We start from the raw sequence: 18,815 nt of genomic DNA on the forward strand, positions 1-18,815 counted from the left end.
TGGCATGGTCTCATCAGGGATACTTTATAATGCTTACACTTCTGAAAATCATTTGTTTTTAAATACATGACATAACTTTTTTTAGCTGCTTATGAATTATGGCTTAGATTATTGTATTCACTTATAAAAATTCAAATATAATTATCACTATTTATAAGCTATTTGTATATATTTGCAGTGTGCATAGTAACATGAAAAGTTACACTGATAACATAAGGTTTACTAAAGATCAAAGCTGAATTATTTAGTTTTGAGTGTTATTTTTCAATCTATTTTTACATGAGAATTATTTAAAATTAGCTTCAATCTGCACAGCTGAATTAAAAAGAACACATTTTATATTATAATTACATAAACATGGATTGAAATTCACTGCTATGGGTGGTGAATTTTTTTTATATAGTTTTTTTTTTCACTTCAGGGTGTGGAGATTAATATGGGCACCCTGAATTACATATCACAGGAAAGTGAGTACAAGAGTAAATTTGGAAAGGTAGGTGTTCTATGCCACACTGAATGATATACTCTATATACAGTCCCAATGAAGTTCAAACAAGGTGCCATGGGAGTGCTGTCATAGCAAAATCTGACCATGAGTGCGCAGTAAAATTTCCCATCTCTGTAGATGCAATGATCTTCAGGTGTCCACTATAAGAAGCAACCACTCCTGTTCCCTTTGAGAGGTGCCATGGGTGCACTTCTAAAAATAAGCCCCTAATTTGACTAAAGAGGTGCATGGGAAATCTAAAGCACTAGAAATCATAGAATCATAGAATAATAGGGTTGGAAGGGACCTCAGGAGGTCATCAAGTCCAACCCCCTGCTCAAAGCAGGACCAATTCCCAACTAAATTATCCCAGCCAGGGCTTTGACAAGCTTGACCTTAAAAACCTCTAAGGAAGGCGATTCCACCACCTCCCTAGGTAATCCATTCCAGTGCTTCACCATTCTCTGAGTGAAAAACGTTTTTCCTAAAATCCAACATAAACCTCCCCCACTGCAGCTTGAGACTATTATTCCTTCTTCTGTCATCTTCTACCACTGAGAACAGTCTAGATCTATCCTCTTTGGAACCCCCTTTCAGGTAAATGAAAGCAGCTATCAAATCCCCCCTCATTTTTCTCTTCTGCTGACTAAACAATCCCAGTTCCCTCAGCCTCTCCTCATAAGTCATGTGCTCCAGCCCCCTAATCATTTTTGTTGCCCTCCGCTGGACTCTTTGCAATTTTTCCACATCCTTCTTGTAGTGTAGGGCCCAAAACTGGACACAGTACTCCAGACGAGGCCTCACCAATGTCGAATAGAGGGGAATAATCACATCTCTCAATCTGCTGGCAATGCACCTAGTTAACCATCCCAAAATGCCGTTAGCCTTCTTTGCAACAAGTGCACACTGTTGACTCATATCCAGCTTCTTGTCCACTGTAACCCCCAGGTCCTTTTCTGCAGAACTGTTTCCTAGACATTCGGTCCCTAGTCTGTAACAATGAATAGGATTCTTCCGTCCTAAGTGCAGGACTCTGCACTTGTCCTTTATGAATCTCATCAGGTTTATTTTGGCCCAGTCCTCTAATTTGTCTAGGTACCTCTTGTCAAAGTTAGAATCAGGACTCACAATTTGTCAGACCATTTTGTTTTATTAGCGCAGCGCTCAGCCAATAACACCCAGATAATGTGAGTGGCCATGCAAGACCCAAACAATCTTATTTATACAGATAAAAAGAGCGGGAATTAGACAAAGGGACAAAGAAAGCAAAACAGTAAAATTCACCTGGGGCACAGCATGCATATCCTGCTTCCTTACTAACTCTTATCGATCTAAGGCTAATACTTCACCAATTGCCCTTAAACGGTGCAATTGTTCTATGTTAATGTCTGTATTCCTGAAACCTGGATTGCAGCATTCCAACAGTTTTGCTTAAAGGTACAGACAGCATTTCTTTAATCCTTTCTATTTTCACAATATAATTCATTCTACTTTTACACTCTGTATCCTATCCCTATCCTTCAGCATATCTACCGCTCTTCCAAGTTTAGTGTCATCTGTAAACTTGCTGAAAGTGCAGTCCACACCATCCTCCAAATCATTAATGAAGATATTGAACAAAAATGGCCCCAGGACTGAACCTTGGGGCACTCCGCTTGAAACCGGCTGCCAAATAGACTTGGAGCCATTGATCACTACCCGTTGAGCCCGAAGATCTAGCCAGCTTTCTATCCACCTTATAGTCCATTAATCCAGCCCATGCTTCTTTAACTTGCTGGCAAGAATACTATGGGAGACCGTATCAAAAACTTTGCTAAAGTCAAGGAATAACACATGCACTGCTTTCCTGTCATTCACAGAGCCAGTTATCTTCTCATAGAAGGCAATTAGGTTAGTCAGGCATGACTTGACCTTGGTGAATCCATGCTGACTGTTCCTGATCACTTTCCTCTCCTCTAAGTGCATCAGAATTTATTCCTTGAGGACCTGCTCTATAATTTTTCCAGAGACTGAGGTGAGACTGACTGGCCTATAGTTCCCTGGATCCTCCTTCTTCCCTTTTTTAAAGATGAGCACTACATTAGCCTTTTCCTAGTCATTCGGGACCTCCCTCATTCACCATGAGTTTTCAAAGATAATGGCCAATGGCTCTGCAATCACATCCACCAACTCCTTTAGCACCCTCGGATGCAGCGCATCCCATCTTATGGACTTGTGCCGTCCAGTTTTTCTAAATAGTCCCAAACCACTTCTTTCTCCACAGAGGGCTGGTCACCTTCTCCTCATGCTGTGCTGCTCAGTACACACTTTGTTTGAATTATGTCTATTTTAATTACATTACTATCTTTTAATGCTTTACCAGTTCAATCCTATATCAACGTTTCCCTTACATTGCCCAGGATTTATATCAAGCTAACCAGCCTATGGTTACCTGGCTCAGCATACACTTTTATTTACAGTATTAATTTACAATATTTGACTATTTTCATTTACCATAGCCCAATTTTTCAATAAACAAATAATCAGTAACAATTCTAATATTGTTTTCAATTGTTATCTATAAAAAAATTGAAACTGGCATGGCATCTATCTATTCTATCTATCTATCTGTAAGGTGCCTTTAATTTATGGCTGATATAGTATTTGAACCACCATATCTCTAACCTTTATACTTCTCTCAAGTTTCAAGGATAATGGAGATAGTGGTGTAAGAATTCATGTTACTGGGATTCATCTGTCAATGAGATGTCAGGCTATCCCTATTCCTGGTCTTTCTAACCATCTCCTTTACTGGGAACTGCCTCATTGTTGCATTGACTCTATTTGTTCCTCCTTCAGAAATGTAAAGGTTACTTCTGTTTGTGTTTCCCTCTTCACACAATGGGCACATGGAAAAAGTTCTGTTGGAATTCTTCATTCTAAGCATATAGACTATTTCTGTGAAATGTCACCAGGATTCTCCCCACACCTACAGCAGGTTCACACCAGAGCAGCGCAGTTGTGCTCACCAACACAAGATAAAAGTTGTTGGAGAATCAGTTTCATTGCTTGCTTTGAATTTATTTTAGATTCAAGCCACTGAAAGTGAGAAGTGAGAAATGAATCAAATCAGGAATGCAAAGTGGATGTGAAATAATACTGGTGTTGTATATGAGTAGGGAATTCTTGTTTAACGTTCTTGATTTCCATTTACATTACGGCTGGAATCACAAAGGGACTTAGGTGTTGCAACACTGAGGGTATGTCTACACTATGAGATTATTCCGATTTTACAGAAATCGATTTTTGGAAACAGATTGTAAAAAGTCGAGTGCATGTGGCCACACTAAGCACATTGATTCAATGGGGTGCGTCCGTGTACCAAGGATAGAGTCGACTTCTGCACTGTGGGTAGCTATCCCATAGCTATCCCACAGTTCCCGCAGTCTCCCTCGCCCATTGAAATTCTGTTTGAGATCCCAATGCATGATGGGGACAAAAACTTGTCACGGGTGGTTATGGGTAAATGTCATCAGTCAATCCTCCCTCCATGAAAGCAATTACAGATAATCATTTCATGCCCTTTTCCCTGGATTGCCCAGGCAGATGCCATAGCATGACAACCATGGAGCCCGTTCAGCCTTTTTTCACGGTCATCATATGTCTACTGGATGCTGCTGACAGATGCGGTACTGCAGTGCTACACAGCAGCATCCCCTTGCCTTTTGCAAGTTAGCAAAGATGGTTACCAGCCATACTGTATCATCTGCTGCTCTGCAAGTTGGCAATGACGGTTACCAGTCATACTGTACCGTCTGTTGCTATCATGGGTGCTCCTATCTGGCCTCTGTGAGGTCAGTCAGGGGCGCCTGGACAAAAATGGATATGACTCCCCAGGTCATTCTCTTCTTTAAGTTTTGTCTAATGAAGAGTCAGTCCTGCCTAGAATATCAGGCAATCCTACTAAAGAACCAGAGAGGCAAACGGCCACTCTGAGTCAGAGCCCCAACATCCCTCAGAAATGATGAGCTGCATGCCATTCTAGGGGGTGCCCCTGCAACAACCCCACCCATTGCTTCCCTCCTCCCCAACCCCTTCTGGGCTACCATGGCAGTTATCCTCCCTTTTGTGTGATGAAGTAATAAAGAATGCATGATTTTGAAACAACACTGACTTTATTGCCTCTGAAAGCAAAGATCAAGGGTGGGAGGAAAGGGCGGTTGGCTTACAGCTAAGTAGAGTGAACCACCATTCTGCACTTGCTCAGCCTATAGCTGAAAATGGGAATCTGACAAGCACTAGGATAGAAGCACAGGCAGGACTGAATCTCCATTTGTGTGTGGGCCTTTGGTTGATATTGGTAAAATACAAAATGTCCCAGGATATGTATGTTGGGGGACAGTTCTAAGTGACAGCTTAATTTTGTTTATTTGCAGCAAAATGTAGAGGTCTAAGAATCTGATTGTGAGCCCTGGTAGCAAGGAGTAGGCTGGGGTAGGCGCGACCGTGTGGTGCTGCTGACTGGGAGAGCAGCCTGAGGCAGAAGCCTCCAGCTGTCATGATATTCCAGGCAGGACTGAATCTCCATTAGACAAAACTTAAAGAAAAGAATGACTTGCAGTCATTCCCATTTTTGCCCAGGCACTCCCAGCCAACCTCACCTAGGCCAACCAGGAGCACCCACAGGACGATGATGATGGATATCAGTCCTACTGTACCATTTCCCATCTGCAAAGCAAGGCAAGGGGATGCTGCTGTGTAGTGCTGCAGCACACGTCTGCCAGCAGCATCCAATAGACATATGGTGATGCTGAAAAAAGACGAGAAATGATTTTTCCCCTTTGCTTTCACAGAGGGAGGGAAGGGGGGGATGGGCTGAAGACATATATACTGAACCACCTGCAACAATGTTTTTGAACCTTCAGGCTTTGGGAGCTGAGCCCAGAATTCAAATCGTTTTTGGAGAGTGTGGGAATTGTGGGATAGCTACAGTCTTCAGTTGCCCCTCCCTCCTTGAGCTTCCATTTGATTCTTTGGCTTTCTGGTACACTTGTCTTAGCTCCTTAAGTTTCACGCAGCACTGTGTTGAGTCCCTGTTGTGGCCTCTGTCCATTATAGCCTTGGAGATTTTTTCAAATATTTTGGCATTTCGTCTTTTGGAATGGAGTTCTGATAGAACAGATTCATCTCCCCATACAGAGATTAGCTTCAGTATCTCCTGTACGGTCCATGCTGGAGCTCTTTTTTGATTCTGGGACTGCATGGTCACCTGTGCTGATCAGCGCTCCACTCTGGGCAAACAGGAAATGAAATTCAAAAGTTCGCGGGGCTTTTCCTGTCTACTTGGCTAGTGCATTCGAGTTCAGATTGCTGTCCAGAGAGGTCACAATCGTGCACTGCGGGATAGCTCCCAGAGGCCAATACCGTCGAATTGCAGCCACACTAACCCTAATTCGAAATGGCAATACCGATTTCAGTGCTACTCCCCTCTTAGGGGAGGAGTATAGATATTGATATTAAGAGCCCTTTATATCGAAGTAAAGGGCTTCGTTGTGTGGACGAGTGCAGGGTTAATTCGGTTTAACACTGCTAAATTTGAGATAAACTCGTAATGGAGACCAGGCCTGAGGGTTGTCACCCCTAACTTTTGAGCACCTAGAAAAATCACTGGCTAAGAGGATAATCATGGTGGCTTTTCACGAAGATTATTGGCTACACAAGTGCAAGTCAGTTGTGAATCATACTAATTGAATGATCCATTCATTAGCATGTCTGGACTCTTGCTAACCCTGGTAACATAGTCATGAAATATTAGTCAGCTCTGAGCTATTCTAATTCAGCATAGTTCCAATGAAACCAATGGAATTTTGAGATTTGCACCCGTTGAGGATCCTGCTCACTAGGGAGTGGTGAATCTTTGAAGATCCAGTGAATTAGCGGTGGATACTCCAGGGGGAAGCTTGGCGGGGTCCATGGCTGGGGCATGGCTATCACTACCCTGAGAGGGACAGTGGAGCCTGCATGGGCTAAGAGGGGAGTGACTGTGTTGCCTGTGGCTGGTGGACACAGAGATCTAGTGCTTGGCAAGCGCAGGCAAGACTTCCTCAGACTAAGTGTGGGTAGTATTCTGGTGCACCTTTGGGGAGAATTGCAGCCATATAAGCAATTCATGCAGAAGAACATCTTCCTTGCTTCATGAATTTCTCTAGGACTAAGGTGCCCAGATACCTAGACTGCAGAGCAGTATGCATACCCCTAATTGCCTATGGAAATTCATCTGAAAAAAGCTAAGTGCTGAGTGAATTTAGGAGCCCACAGATTTTCAGCAGCTGAGTACCAATGGTGCTTGATTCCAGGATTTAGGAACCAGAAGTGTCAGCAAAGATGCATACATTCTTTTGTGAATCTACTGTAAGACAATTTTCCTCCATTCCAGTAATAAAAAGGAACCTCAAAGTGAGTCTAAGGGCATCTCTTCATGTGCAGTTCTAAAATGGAACTAGGCCATAGGAGAGCTTCTTCTTTTGGAGTAGTTAATCCACCTCCCCAAGAGGCATTAGCTATGTAAACTGGAGAAACTCTCCCATTGACATAGTGACTTAATTATACCCGTATAGTTCTGTAGGGTACAACTGGCCTAAATATAACTTACTCCCATTTTAAATCCCTTTTCCACTGTCAGAGTGATGTAAATTACTGTCAATGTAAGTGAGAATTAGGCTCAATAGACCCATATATAACAGAGTTGTAGATTCATAAATTAAAACATCATAAGGCAAGAATGGGCCATTGTGATAATCTAATCTGACCTCCTGAATAACAAAAGCCATGAAAATGCCTCAAATTAACTTTTGTTTGAATTAGAGAATATCTTTAAAAAAAAAAAGAAAGAAAGAAAACACCAATTCTGGATTTAAAAATTGCCAGTGAGGAGGAATCCAGGGATTTGACCCAAAAACAAAGCTAGATCTATATTGGTGCAAAATGGCATAGCTCCATGGACATCAATGAAGACAGTCCTGTTGGTCAGAGGCCTATATTATAAGAATTTCAAGAAAAAAAAAACAACTCATCTGGTTGCACAATGTGTATAAAAGTGAGCAAAAGATGGACACAAATAGAGTGGTATAAACTGGCATTCTGCAATGTAAAGAACTGTGCTACATGGTCTTCAAGGCTCCTGCTACATTTAAAGATTGTCATGAAAACAAGCCCCAGAGAGTTGAGAAATGAGTGGATATGTTCACAGCTGGAGAATGTTGATGGCATGAGGCTGCCGCACCTTCTGGAATATCACTCATCCGGGAGGTGGTTTTGACTGCGTGGGATCAGAGGATGATGGGTGGACTGGAAGGAGAGAGCTTTACCATTGTGGCTGCCGACTCCACCAACTGCCAAGACCTTGGATCCACCATGATACTGTTAAGCCTTCTTTGTCTAGATTCTGAAATGTGTTCTGATAAAACTGGCCAAACAGACATCAACCACACACCCTCCACTGTTTTGGGTTAAATCCAAAATAAAACCTGGAATATGAGCTGTGGGTTCCTGATGTCACTCCCTCCCTTAAGTATCATTTTCCTTCCCTGCTTTCAGTTGGGAATCCCTCCAAGTCCTTTTCCACTTTTCTTATCCAGAACATCTTGTCAAGTTCTAGCAGAACACATCAACCAATTCTCTTGGATCCAGGAACTCCGTTCCACTCCAGCTCATCACTCAGTTTACTTTATTATGCATGTGATAGCTCTATGCCCATTCCAGCCCAGCCCAGAAACAATGGTTTAGGTTCAGGGAGATATCACAATTCGAACTCATGTCCCACACAGCACAGTTTAATCTTAAGTATCATGTAAGGACCAATAACTTTTGTATACACCTTATCTACATTTCAGTGTTATCCATTCAGGGTATGCCCACTGACATCAACTTAAAAACACTGTCTCCTGCACAATGGCCATCCTCAACCACACATAAACAGAGTATTTACATATAAAAAACTCTATATGGCTAAATGTAAATGGAGTACTGGAAACTGTTGCCATGAAATCTTTTCTTAATATTTTATTTTGTAAAAAATACGGGGACTGTATTTGTTTTTTTCGCTAAGCTTCTTTTTTCTGGAACTTTAATTAAAGATTAAAAAGTTATTTAATTCTGGGGGTTATAAGATGAGTCAGCAGCAATAATTGGAAGTGAAACCTGTGACCTCGGTGAACAATTTCTTGTGGTAACAGTAAGCAACATTTTCATTAATATTGTCTCTATTGTTGAGATTGAAACATTGCCTTATAAACAGAACAAATCTTTTGAAAATACCCAACTTCTGATACTGAGACGTATATTTTTATGGTAAGATAAAAAAACTTATTTTCATAAAATAGTTCTATTAAAATCTCTGACTTAAATCCATGACACATGGCCAGGAGACCTCCAGATCTAAACAGCTATATGTTTGAAAAATAAATCTCACCAAAAAATAAAAAGAGCAAAAAGAAAATGACTTTTATTTTTATCATATTTACACATAGAGGGTAAAATATAATGTTGTGATTCAATGAGGCTGCTTGCACAGTAATTTGCTACACAATGGACAAGATCTTTATTGCTATATAGCACCTAATGGAATATTCAGAAGCACTTCAGCATCTAACACCAATTGAAATAATTGAAATTTATGTATCTAGGTGCTTTTGAAAATCTCACTAGCTAGCTAAACTCCTTTAAAAACCTGGCTCTATGGGCCTTACTCAGATAGTGTGACTCAACATAGCTCCAATGAAGTCAGATGGGTCAGATCTCACTTACTGTAAATCAGCCTAGCCCCCTGCAGTCAATTCAATACTTCTCCCGCTGGTGTTAATCACTGAAATTCCATCAAATTAAATCAACTTTAGTGCAAATGTATGTCTACTGAAGTCTATAGTTCTGTAATAATTTGTACCACCGTGGACTTGGCCAAGCAGGAACAAGGAAGGTCAGAATCAGGTTCACTCTTGACAAAATTATTATTCGGGCAGGGGGCAGATATCTCAGGGGTTTGAGCATTAGCCTACTAAATCCAGGGTTGTAAACTTAGTTCTTAAGGGGTCCATTTAGGGATCTGGGGCAAAAAAAAATAGTTGGAGACTGGTCCCGCTTTGAGTAGGGGGTTGGACTAGATGACCTCCTGAGGTCCCTTCCAACCCTGATATTTTATGATTTTTTCCTGAATGAAAGGATTTTTCCAAAGGCCACTTTGACCTCCTTATTACGTAGAGTGTAGATCAAAGGGTTAATGGTGGGAATCACCAGGGTGTACATTATGGCTGCTATCTTGTCTTTAGCGAGAGAGTCACTGGAGGTTGGCTGGATGTAGGTGTAGATGATGGAAGAGTAGAACAAGGTGACCACGAGCAGATGGGAAGAACAGGTGGAGAAGGCTCTCTGCTTCCCTTTGAAGCTCTGGATTTTCAGGATGGTGATGATGATGAAGCTATATGATGCTGTGGTCAGCAGGAAGTTCCCCATAGCCAGGAAGGTGTTTGCAATGAAGATCATGATTTCATTGAAGTAGATGGAGCTGCAGGACAGTGCCAGCAATGGAGGGATCTCACAGAAGAAATGCTGAATGAGTTTGGATCCACAGAAATCCAGACGCAGCATAAGAAGTGTGTGCACCAATGAATTGGTAATACTGACAGCCCAGACACCAACTGCTAATTTAATGCAAATTCTCTTCGTCATGAGGTTGACATAGCGCAAGGGATGACAGATGGCTACATACCGGTCATATGACATGGCAGTGAGGAGCACAAGCTCCGTCCCCCCAGACAAAGTGAAAGCAAATAGCTGGGCCATGCAGCCATCAAAAGAGATAGTTTTCTTCTCCTGCATCAGGTTTTTCATCATCTTGGGAAGAACAGAGGAGGTGCAGAAAATGTCGACCACAGCCAAGTTGGCAATGAAGAAGTACATGGGGGTGTGGAGAGGTGGATGGAGGACAATAGCCGCAATTATCAGGGAATTGCCCATGACAACGGCTGTGTAAAGGCACAGGAATAGCCCAAAGAATAGCCCCTGATGATGAGGATGGTCAAAGAGCCCCTGCATGATGAACTCGGTCACCCTGGTGTGGTTACTGGGTTCCATTCCTTGAATGTTCCCTCTGTAGGAACAAAGATTAAAGTTGCTGTCAGATATTTTTTCAGAAACTACAGGAATTTGATAATTGAAACATCTAGACAGACCAACAGTGAAACGGAATGAGAGAGAGAGAGAGAGAGAACTTGTGATGTTCTACACATTTCATATCATGTATTAACAAACTGAGCTACATTAAAATATGTTAGAACAAAAAGCTGTCTGAGCTACTGAATCTATATTCTCCTGACTTTCAGGTAGAAAAGGGAAAAAATAACACTCTCAGTGTTCTCAGATAAAGGTCATGAAGTCAGTTGATATGTTTACATAAACTTCATGAGACAGGAGTTCACAATATAATCTAAAAATCAATCATATATTAGAAGTCTTATTAAAAACCAAGATTCCACTTTCTAAATTAATTTCACAAAATGGATCTCTTGCAATATAGGACACTTTCAATATATGTAACACATACAACATATATACTACAAAACATAATATCATAACATATACATTTAGGTAAAATCAAGATGCAAAATAAAATAATCTGAATTCTGTTTAACTCATTGTAGTGTAACTCAGGCGCAACTCCACTACAGTCAGTGGGGCAGATTATCCACTCAATGGAGTTGCACATGTATACAGCTTGTGCAAACAAGAGGGGAATTGTACCCACTAAAATTCATTTTGAAGATCAAGCTTCATGGCAGTATAAACATGTTGCTTGATTTTTAGGAGTGGCATTCACATGATGTGACAAGTATTCCTTACTGCATTACAGTTAAAGTCTCAGTTTACTGTCTTCAGACTTCTCTAATCTTGTTACTAAATTACTGCTTCTCCTGATTTTCCTCTTACTCCTGCTGCAGAAAATCAGGAGTATCTTCATTGAAGTCAATGGAGTCACTGACTTGTAAAAATGATGAAAATAAGAAGAGTGTTAGGGCCAACAAATCTAACTAGTCATGAAGTTACATTAGACTGATTTTTTGTATTTCATATTACAGTGACTTTAAAAAAATTACCACCCTTTGCATCACATTTCAAATTTCATTCCAAAATTCTGAGGGCATAGACAATAGATTGTGAATCTTCCACCCCTCATATCTGTGTTATCACGTTATATATATCTCCATAGACTTTAGACTCAACTACAACGAAATTCAGAAGAAGTCCAAAGATGTATATGAATTTTTATCAGATTTATATTGATCAAAATGAGATCAGAGCATGATCCCAGATTCATAAACATCGTTGTGGAAATGTGTATTGCTGCAAAGCACATTTAGCCAAATTAAAAAATAAAAAGAAGAAAAAACAAGAAAAGAACAGAAAGAAAAAGAAAGAAAGAAATAAAATTTAGCTTGATTTTCAAAATTGTGTAAAGGAATTAATCACTCTACTCTAATTGAATTTCACAAGTTGTTGCTATAAAACACACTTAGGATCTTTGAAACACCCGACTCAAAAAGTCAGAAAGATTTATTTACAAGCTTGTATTGTGAGAAAGTAAGATAGGAAGCAAGCAGGAATGAAGTAAGCAAGCCAGCTGAAGGAATATTCTCACCTCTCATTCAATCCACAAATAGAATCAAACAGAGATTAATTTAAATGTAGACTCTGAGTAAGTTATGACTTCTTGAAGATGGTTGTTTTTCATGTGGAATAACCTTATGTAGTGAGAGCTTGCATCCCTTGTGACTGTGGACAAGAGTTACCCCTCAAACAAGTTCCCAAAGGAGAAGGTAAATGGGAGTCACCTAGATCAGTACAAACAGATTTTCTACATTAAATTGAGAAAATTCCTTTTGTTGGTAGGTCCAAATGTATTTTCTGCTGAATTGTCGAGGAGAAAATATCATTTCCACTAATGTATTCTTTTCTGTACATAATGTCACCAATAGAGATATATTCCATAATAATTAGTGAGGGGATAAAGTCTCAAGGTGAAATCATGGCCTCATTGATGGGTGTCAATAGAAATGTTGACCTTGGCTTCAGTGAGGCCTGGAGTTCATCCTCAGACTTAATAAGCACATAAGAACATGAGAATGGCCATAATGGGTCGGACCAAAGGTCCATCTAGCTCAGTATCCTGTCTTCTGATGGTGACCAATGCCAGGTGCCCCTTAGAGAATGAACAAAATAGGTAATCATCAAGTGATCCATCCCCTGTTGCCCATTCCCAGCTTCTGGCAAGCAGAGACTAGGAACACGTCTGAACACAGTTTTGCATCCCTGCACATCCTTGCTAATAATTGATAGACCTATTCCCCAGGAACTTATCTAGTTCTTTTTTGAACCCTGTTAATGTCTAGGCAGGGGCAGCTCTAGGTATTTTGCTGCCCCAAGCATGGCAGGCAGGCTGCCTTTGGTGGCTTGCCTGTGGGAGGTCCCTGGTCCTGCGGATTCGGCGGCACACCTGCGGAAGGTCTGCCGAAGCCACGGGACCAGCGGACCCTCCGCAGGCATGCCCCTGAAGGCAACCTGCCTTCTGCCCTCACGGCTACCAGCAGATCGCGCCCCTCCCCCTCGTGGCTTGCCGCCTCAGACACGCGCTTGGCGTGTTGGTGCCCGGAGCTGACCCTATGTCTAGGCCTTCACAACATCCTCTGGCAAAGAGTTTCACAGATTGACTGTGAGTTCTGTGAAGAAATACTTCCTTTCATTTGTTTTAAATCTGCTGCCTATTAATTTCATTTGGTGACCCCTATTTTTTTTGTTATGACTTACTTTCTGCACACTAGGCATAATTTTATAGACCTCTATTATTTCTGCCCATGGTTATCTCTTTTCCATGGTGAAAAGTCCCAGTCTTTTCAACTTTTCCCCATATGGAAGCTTTTCCATACCCCTAATCATTTGTCGTGCCCTTTTCCAATTCCGATATATCTATTTTTGAGATAGGGCAATAATATCTGCATGCAGTGTTCAAGATGTGAGTGTACCATGAATTTATATAGAGGCAATATGATATTTTCTGTCTTTTTATCTATCCCTTTCCTAATGATTCCCAACATTCTGTTTGCTTTTTTGACTGCTGCTGCACATTGAATCGATGTTTTCAGAGCACTATCCACAGTGACTCCAAGATCTCTTTCATGAGTGGTAACAGCTAATTTAGACCCTATCATTTTATATGTATAGTTGGGTTTCTATTTTCCAGTGTGCATTACTATGCATTTATCAACAGTGAATTTCACCTGACTTTTTGTTGTTAAGTCAGTTTTGTGAGATTCCTTTGTACCTCTTTGCGATCTGCTTTGGACTTAACTATCTTGAGTAGTTTTGTATCATGTACAAATGTTGCCAGTTCACTGTTTACCCTTTCTTCCAGATCATTTATGAATATGTTGAATAGTACTGGACCCAGTACAGACTATTTATTCCTACACTTTGTTTCCTATCTTTTAACCAGTTACTGATCCAGGATAGGACCTTCCCTCTTCTCCCATGACAGCTTACTTTGCTTAAGGGCCTTTGGTGCAGGAACTTGTCAAAGGCTTTCTGAACATCTAAGCACACTATATCCACTGGATCACCCTTGTCTACATGCTTGTTGAACCTCTCAAAGAATTCTGGTAAATTGGGGAAGCGTAATTTCCCTTTACAAAAACCATGTTGACTCTTCCCCAACAAATCATGTTCATGTATGTGTCTGATAATTCTGTTCTTTACTATAGTTTCAACCAATTTGCCCACTACTGACGTTACATAAGAACATAAGAACAGCCATACTGGGTCAGACCAAAGGTCCATCTAACCCAGCATCCTATCTACTGACAGTGGCAAATGCCAGGTGCCCCAGAGGGTATGAACTTAACAGGTAATAATCAAGTGATCTCTCTCCTGCCATCCATCTCCACCCTCTGACAAACAGAGGATAGGGACACCATTCCTTACCCATCCTGGCTAATAGCCATTAATGGACTTCACCACCATGAATTTATCCAGTTCTCTTTTAAATATTGTTATAGTCCTAGCCTTCACAACCTCCTCAGGAAAGGAGTTCCACAAGTTGACTGTACACTATGTGAAGAAGAACTTCCTTTTATTTGTTTTAAACCTGCTGCCCATTAATTTCATTTGGTGACCACTAGTTCTTGTATTATGGGAATAAGTAAATAACTTTTACTTATCTACTTTATCCACATTACTTGTGATTTTATATACCTCTAGCTTAAAGCTCCATTGATTTTGCTCTGATTTACAGATAAACCCCAATAAATATTGTATTATGTGAACTTTGGACTTCTGGTCTTTTACGCATGACAAGAACCAGGGAAGTGGGAGGGCTGAGGGAAAGCCCTCCAACACTTATAATCCCTTAACTCTCCGGAGCATAGATTTCTCCTTGTGTCTCTTTGCTTACCCTCTCAATTTTCTGCAATTCCTAGCTTCTATGAATTACCATCAATTTTTTCTTTCTTCCATTTGTTGTGTGTGTGAGTCTCTATGTCTCTGTAATTTTTTATAGCGGAAGATGATATTACATCTCAGCTACATAGGCTAGTGTGGGAGTTTTAGCTTGACAGACCCATTACAGAGACAGAGTCTAGCTATTTATTTTCCAATCATTTTGAGATGTTGAGATGCAAGAATTATGGCTCATGTTTGTGACATTATATGGTTAAAATATGACAATGTATATCTTTTTTGCTACCACTGTTAAAGAAACGCAACAAATCTTATGCAAAGTATGTCATATAAAGTGCCAATGGAAAAGTTATGATTTGCTATGATTATGCTGTTTGCGTATATCATTTCTGTGTCTGAAGTTATGAATGTTTACTATATGCCTGTATTTCAAATTTGTTTGCTCCTGTGGTAACACCCACAAGGTAATTAGTTTACATCCAGTCCGGCCAGCATATTGTCAATGGCCCATTGAAGGATGCTTAGCTTGCACAAAAGACCATAGAAGAAGCCCATCCCCAGCTGGTGTGTCTTCCTGAGGATGATTTAGTCAGAATATGAGTAATGGCTCCTGCTATGAGTCTTAGAAGCATGCAAGGGCATTAAACTTGCTCATGTGACCCTAGACTCTATCTTGTAGCTGCATTTTTCCACAAACTAAGACTGAGAAATTTCCCTCAACATGGGAGAAAGAATAAAAGGCCCTGCAAGCATCTCCATCTTGCCTCTTTCCTGCTCTGATATCTGGACTATAGATTTACACTAAAAGGAGCATCCCAACTCATGTCCTGAGGACCTTCCAATCTTTTGGAAGTTACTAGAGACTATTCAAGCCAGCAGTTTATTCCATCATTGCTTCAAACCTGATACAAGAACACTGCCATGGTTGCATGGATTTAATTCATTTGACCATTTTAACTCTCTCCTCTATCTTTCTCTTATAAATAATTTTTTTATGTTAGATAATAATGGATTAGCAACAGCTTGATTATTGGGTAAGATCTGAATTGTATATCGACCTGGCTGTGTGACTGATCTCTTGGGATTAGAAGTACCCTTTTTTTGATAAAATTGGCTTTAAATAAACGCTCATCCTTAAATCTAGTGGCTGGGTGGTGGAAGACTGCATTTCTGACTTCCTGTTAACCAGTGTGGTGAGACAATAAACTTTTATTTTATCTTATGGAAGAATAACCACCATTTTGGGGATGGGTCTTCCCCATTTCTGAGCAGTATGTCCAGAATCTGATATGATCAGAAGTGATCCACTGAGGCATGGTGACAAAGCCCATCTCTGGTCTGTAGCCTAATGTTAATTCCATTTTACATGCAGTTAATGTGACGTTCTCTTGACCATGAGAAAGAAGGTGGCAAACAAAGGATTTATCAAGGTTCTTCACTTAGGACAAATTCCAGCCCCTCCCTCTGCTGAGACACAGCTCAAGGCCTGCAAATAACATACAACTGAAATTATCAAAGGAGTTATGCACCCAAAACTCATTGATTTTGAAGCAAATGGGATGTGAGATGCTCGTCTAGTCTTAGAAGATTCTCACTGCTGGATGGCGATTCTCACCATTGGATTCCAGCTGGATGGTGAATTAAGGATTCTTATTGTAAGACACCAGAATTTTGACAGGAAAAATCCTCTTCAATATTTTCCCATCAGAAAACTTTGATTTTCCAATACAATGAAATTTTGAAAATAGAGTAAAACTGACATTTCATTTTTTTTTCTATTTTCCAACTTTTGGCAGTAGGAAAATAGTAACAAAGTGTTGAAAATGCTACTTTACAAGAGAAAGTAACACTTCTATTTTTAAAAGTAACACTGTCCCCAGCAACAACTGTATTCTTGAAAATCCAGAAAAATGAGAGTTTTCCCCACATTGTCTTTGCATACGGTTACACTACAAGCATTATAGTGGCACATCTGTGGTGCTTCAGCTATTCCACTAAAGTGCCATAGTGTAGACACTTCCTACATCAACAAAAGGGGATTTTATGTCACAGGTAGTAAATCCACCCCTGAAAGAGATGATAGCTAGCTGGAGAGATGAATTCTTTTGTTGATCTAATGATGGCTACACCAGGCTTTAGGTCAGCTTTACTACCTCTCTCAGACTTTGTCTAAACTACAACACTGTTGTTGGCAAAAGCAGATCTTGTCATCAAAACAGGGGAGATGCACACACTGTAATGCTCCTTTTGCTGACAAAAGTACCTTGTTTTACCAATAAAAGAAAACCACCTTGATGAGAGTCATAGAATTTTTGTAGCAAACTTTTATTGATAAAGGGTCAGTGTAAAAACCACTCGGTTTTGCCACTGTAAATAGCATCCAGGAGGTGTCCCACAATGCCCATCCTGACTGCGTTGGTCAGCAGTTCGAACTCTGCTGCTGTGCAGCAAGGTAAACAAACATCAGCCCCATCCGTTTTAAAGGCCTGGGAATTTTTGACATTCCACTTCATGTTTGCTTGGCATGGAGAGCTCAGATCACATTTCCTGCATGGACCACTGTGGGGCTGTTGGATCTGCTGAGCATATGGGGAGAGAAGGCCGTCCAGTCCCAGCTCCACTCCAGCTGTAGGAACTTTGATACCTATGGGCAGATTTCTTGCTGGTTATTTGAAAAGGGCTATAAATGGGACATAGTGCAGTGTAAAGGAAAAATGAAGGAGCTGAGGCAGGCATACTAGAATGCAAGGGTCACTTTGGTGCTGTGTCCAAGAACTGCTACTTCTATAAACAGCTGGATACCATCCATGGCAGTGACCCCACCTCCACTGCCAAGAGTTCTGTGGACACTTTGGCAGAACTGGAGGCAGAGGACATTGGGCCTAATCCCGAGGACAAAATCTTGGATGTAGAGGTGGAGTTGGAGGACATTGTGGAGCACACAGCAGGGTCGTCTAGTAGCACAGAGAGTCAGAAAATTTTCTGCACTCCAGAAGGGTCTAGCCAGTACCAGCAGTCCATTTCTGGTATGCATAATGCAGAAGACTAAAGTCCTGGTGGGTGATCTTTTTTGGTTGATGCAGCTAGGTTATAAGAGAGAGAGTTACGCTTTGCTCTGTGTATGCTAGAAGTGGATGAAGGGATGGAAATGTACAGAACTAACTGTGTTTGAAGGTTCTTCACATTCCACTGTTCATCCAAGCAGTGCAGCAGAACAGTGTGTTCATGTACACTGAGAAATCTCCAAGGAGATGTTAAGGAAACTTTCCTGGAGATACTCACCAATCCTTTGCTGAAGGTTCCTTGGCAGAGCTGCTTTGTTCCTTACCCCATTGGAAATGGAAGAAATGGAAAGGCAGGACAGAAAGGAGAGTGAGGAGTGCATTTTAAAGTCCCATGAGTGGATGATAAAACTCATGGAATAGCAAACTGAAATGAAGTCCCTAATCACGCTGTGGTCAGAACAGATGCATGCTCTCCCCTGCACCCTGTAACTGATACATAACTGTTTTCCAGTCCCTCTCCAAACTCCTTTCACACATTCCTTGCAACTTCCCTGAACATCTCAGTGTCCTGTTCATTCCACTCCTTTGCACAGCTTCCAGAATGATAGCTGGACTTACGCACAGCTCTGAGATCTTACCCTGCCCTTTGCTGATAAAAGGCTGTGTCCTTTATTGGCCCCAGATGGGCAGAAATCACAGTATTAGTGCCATTAAAAATTCTGACTCAGTTTTTCTTCAGTGGAACTCTATTTATTTCAAAGCATCACAGACAGTCAGCAAAAAGATTATACAATGCTACTTCCTAATAAGCCTCCGTTCCCAAAGCATAAACCCTCAATAACTAG

The 18,815-nt window shown here is 40.9% G+C and overlaps 1 protein-coding gene across 1 annotated transcript; it reads right to left on the reverse strand.

Moving 5' to 3' along the window:
- Positions 1-9,658: 9,658 nt before the first annotated feature.
- On the reverse strand, positions 9,659-10,594 carry LOC127031221 (olfactory receptor 13A1-like). The gene has a single exon (XM_050917988.1). It carries the CDS (start codon positions 10,592-10,594, stop codon positions 9,659-9,661), a length of 936 nt encoding a protein of 311 aa, XP_050773945.1.
- Between the last annotated feature and the right edge of the window lie 8,221 nt (positions 10,595-18,815).

Source organism: Gopherus flavomarginatus, chromosome 11 (assembly GCF_025201925.1).
Source record: "Gopherus flavomarginatus isolate rGopFla2 chromosome 11, rGopFla2.mat.asm, whole genome shotgun sequence".
NCBI lineage: Eukaryota > Metazoa > Chordata > Testudines > Testudinidae > Gopherus > Gopherus flavomarginatus.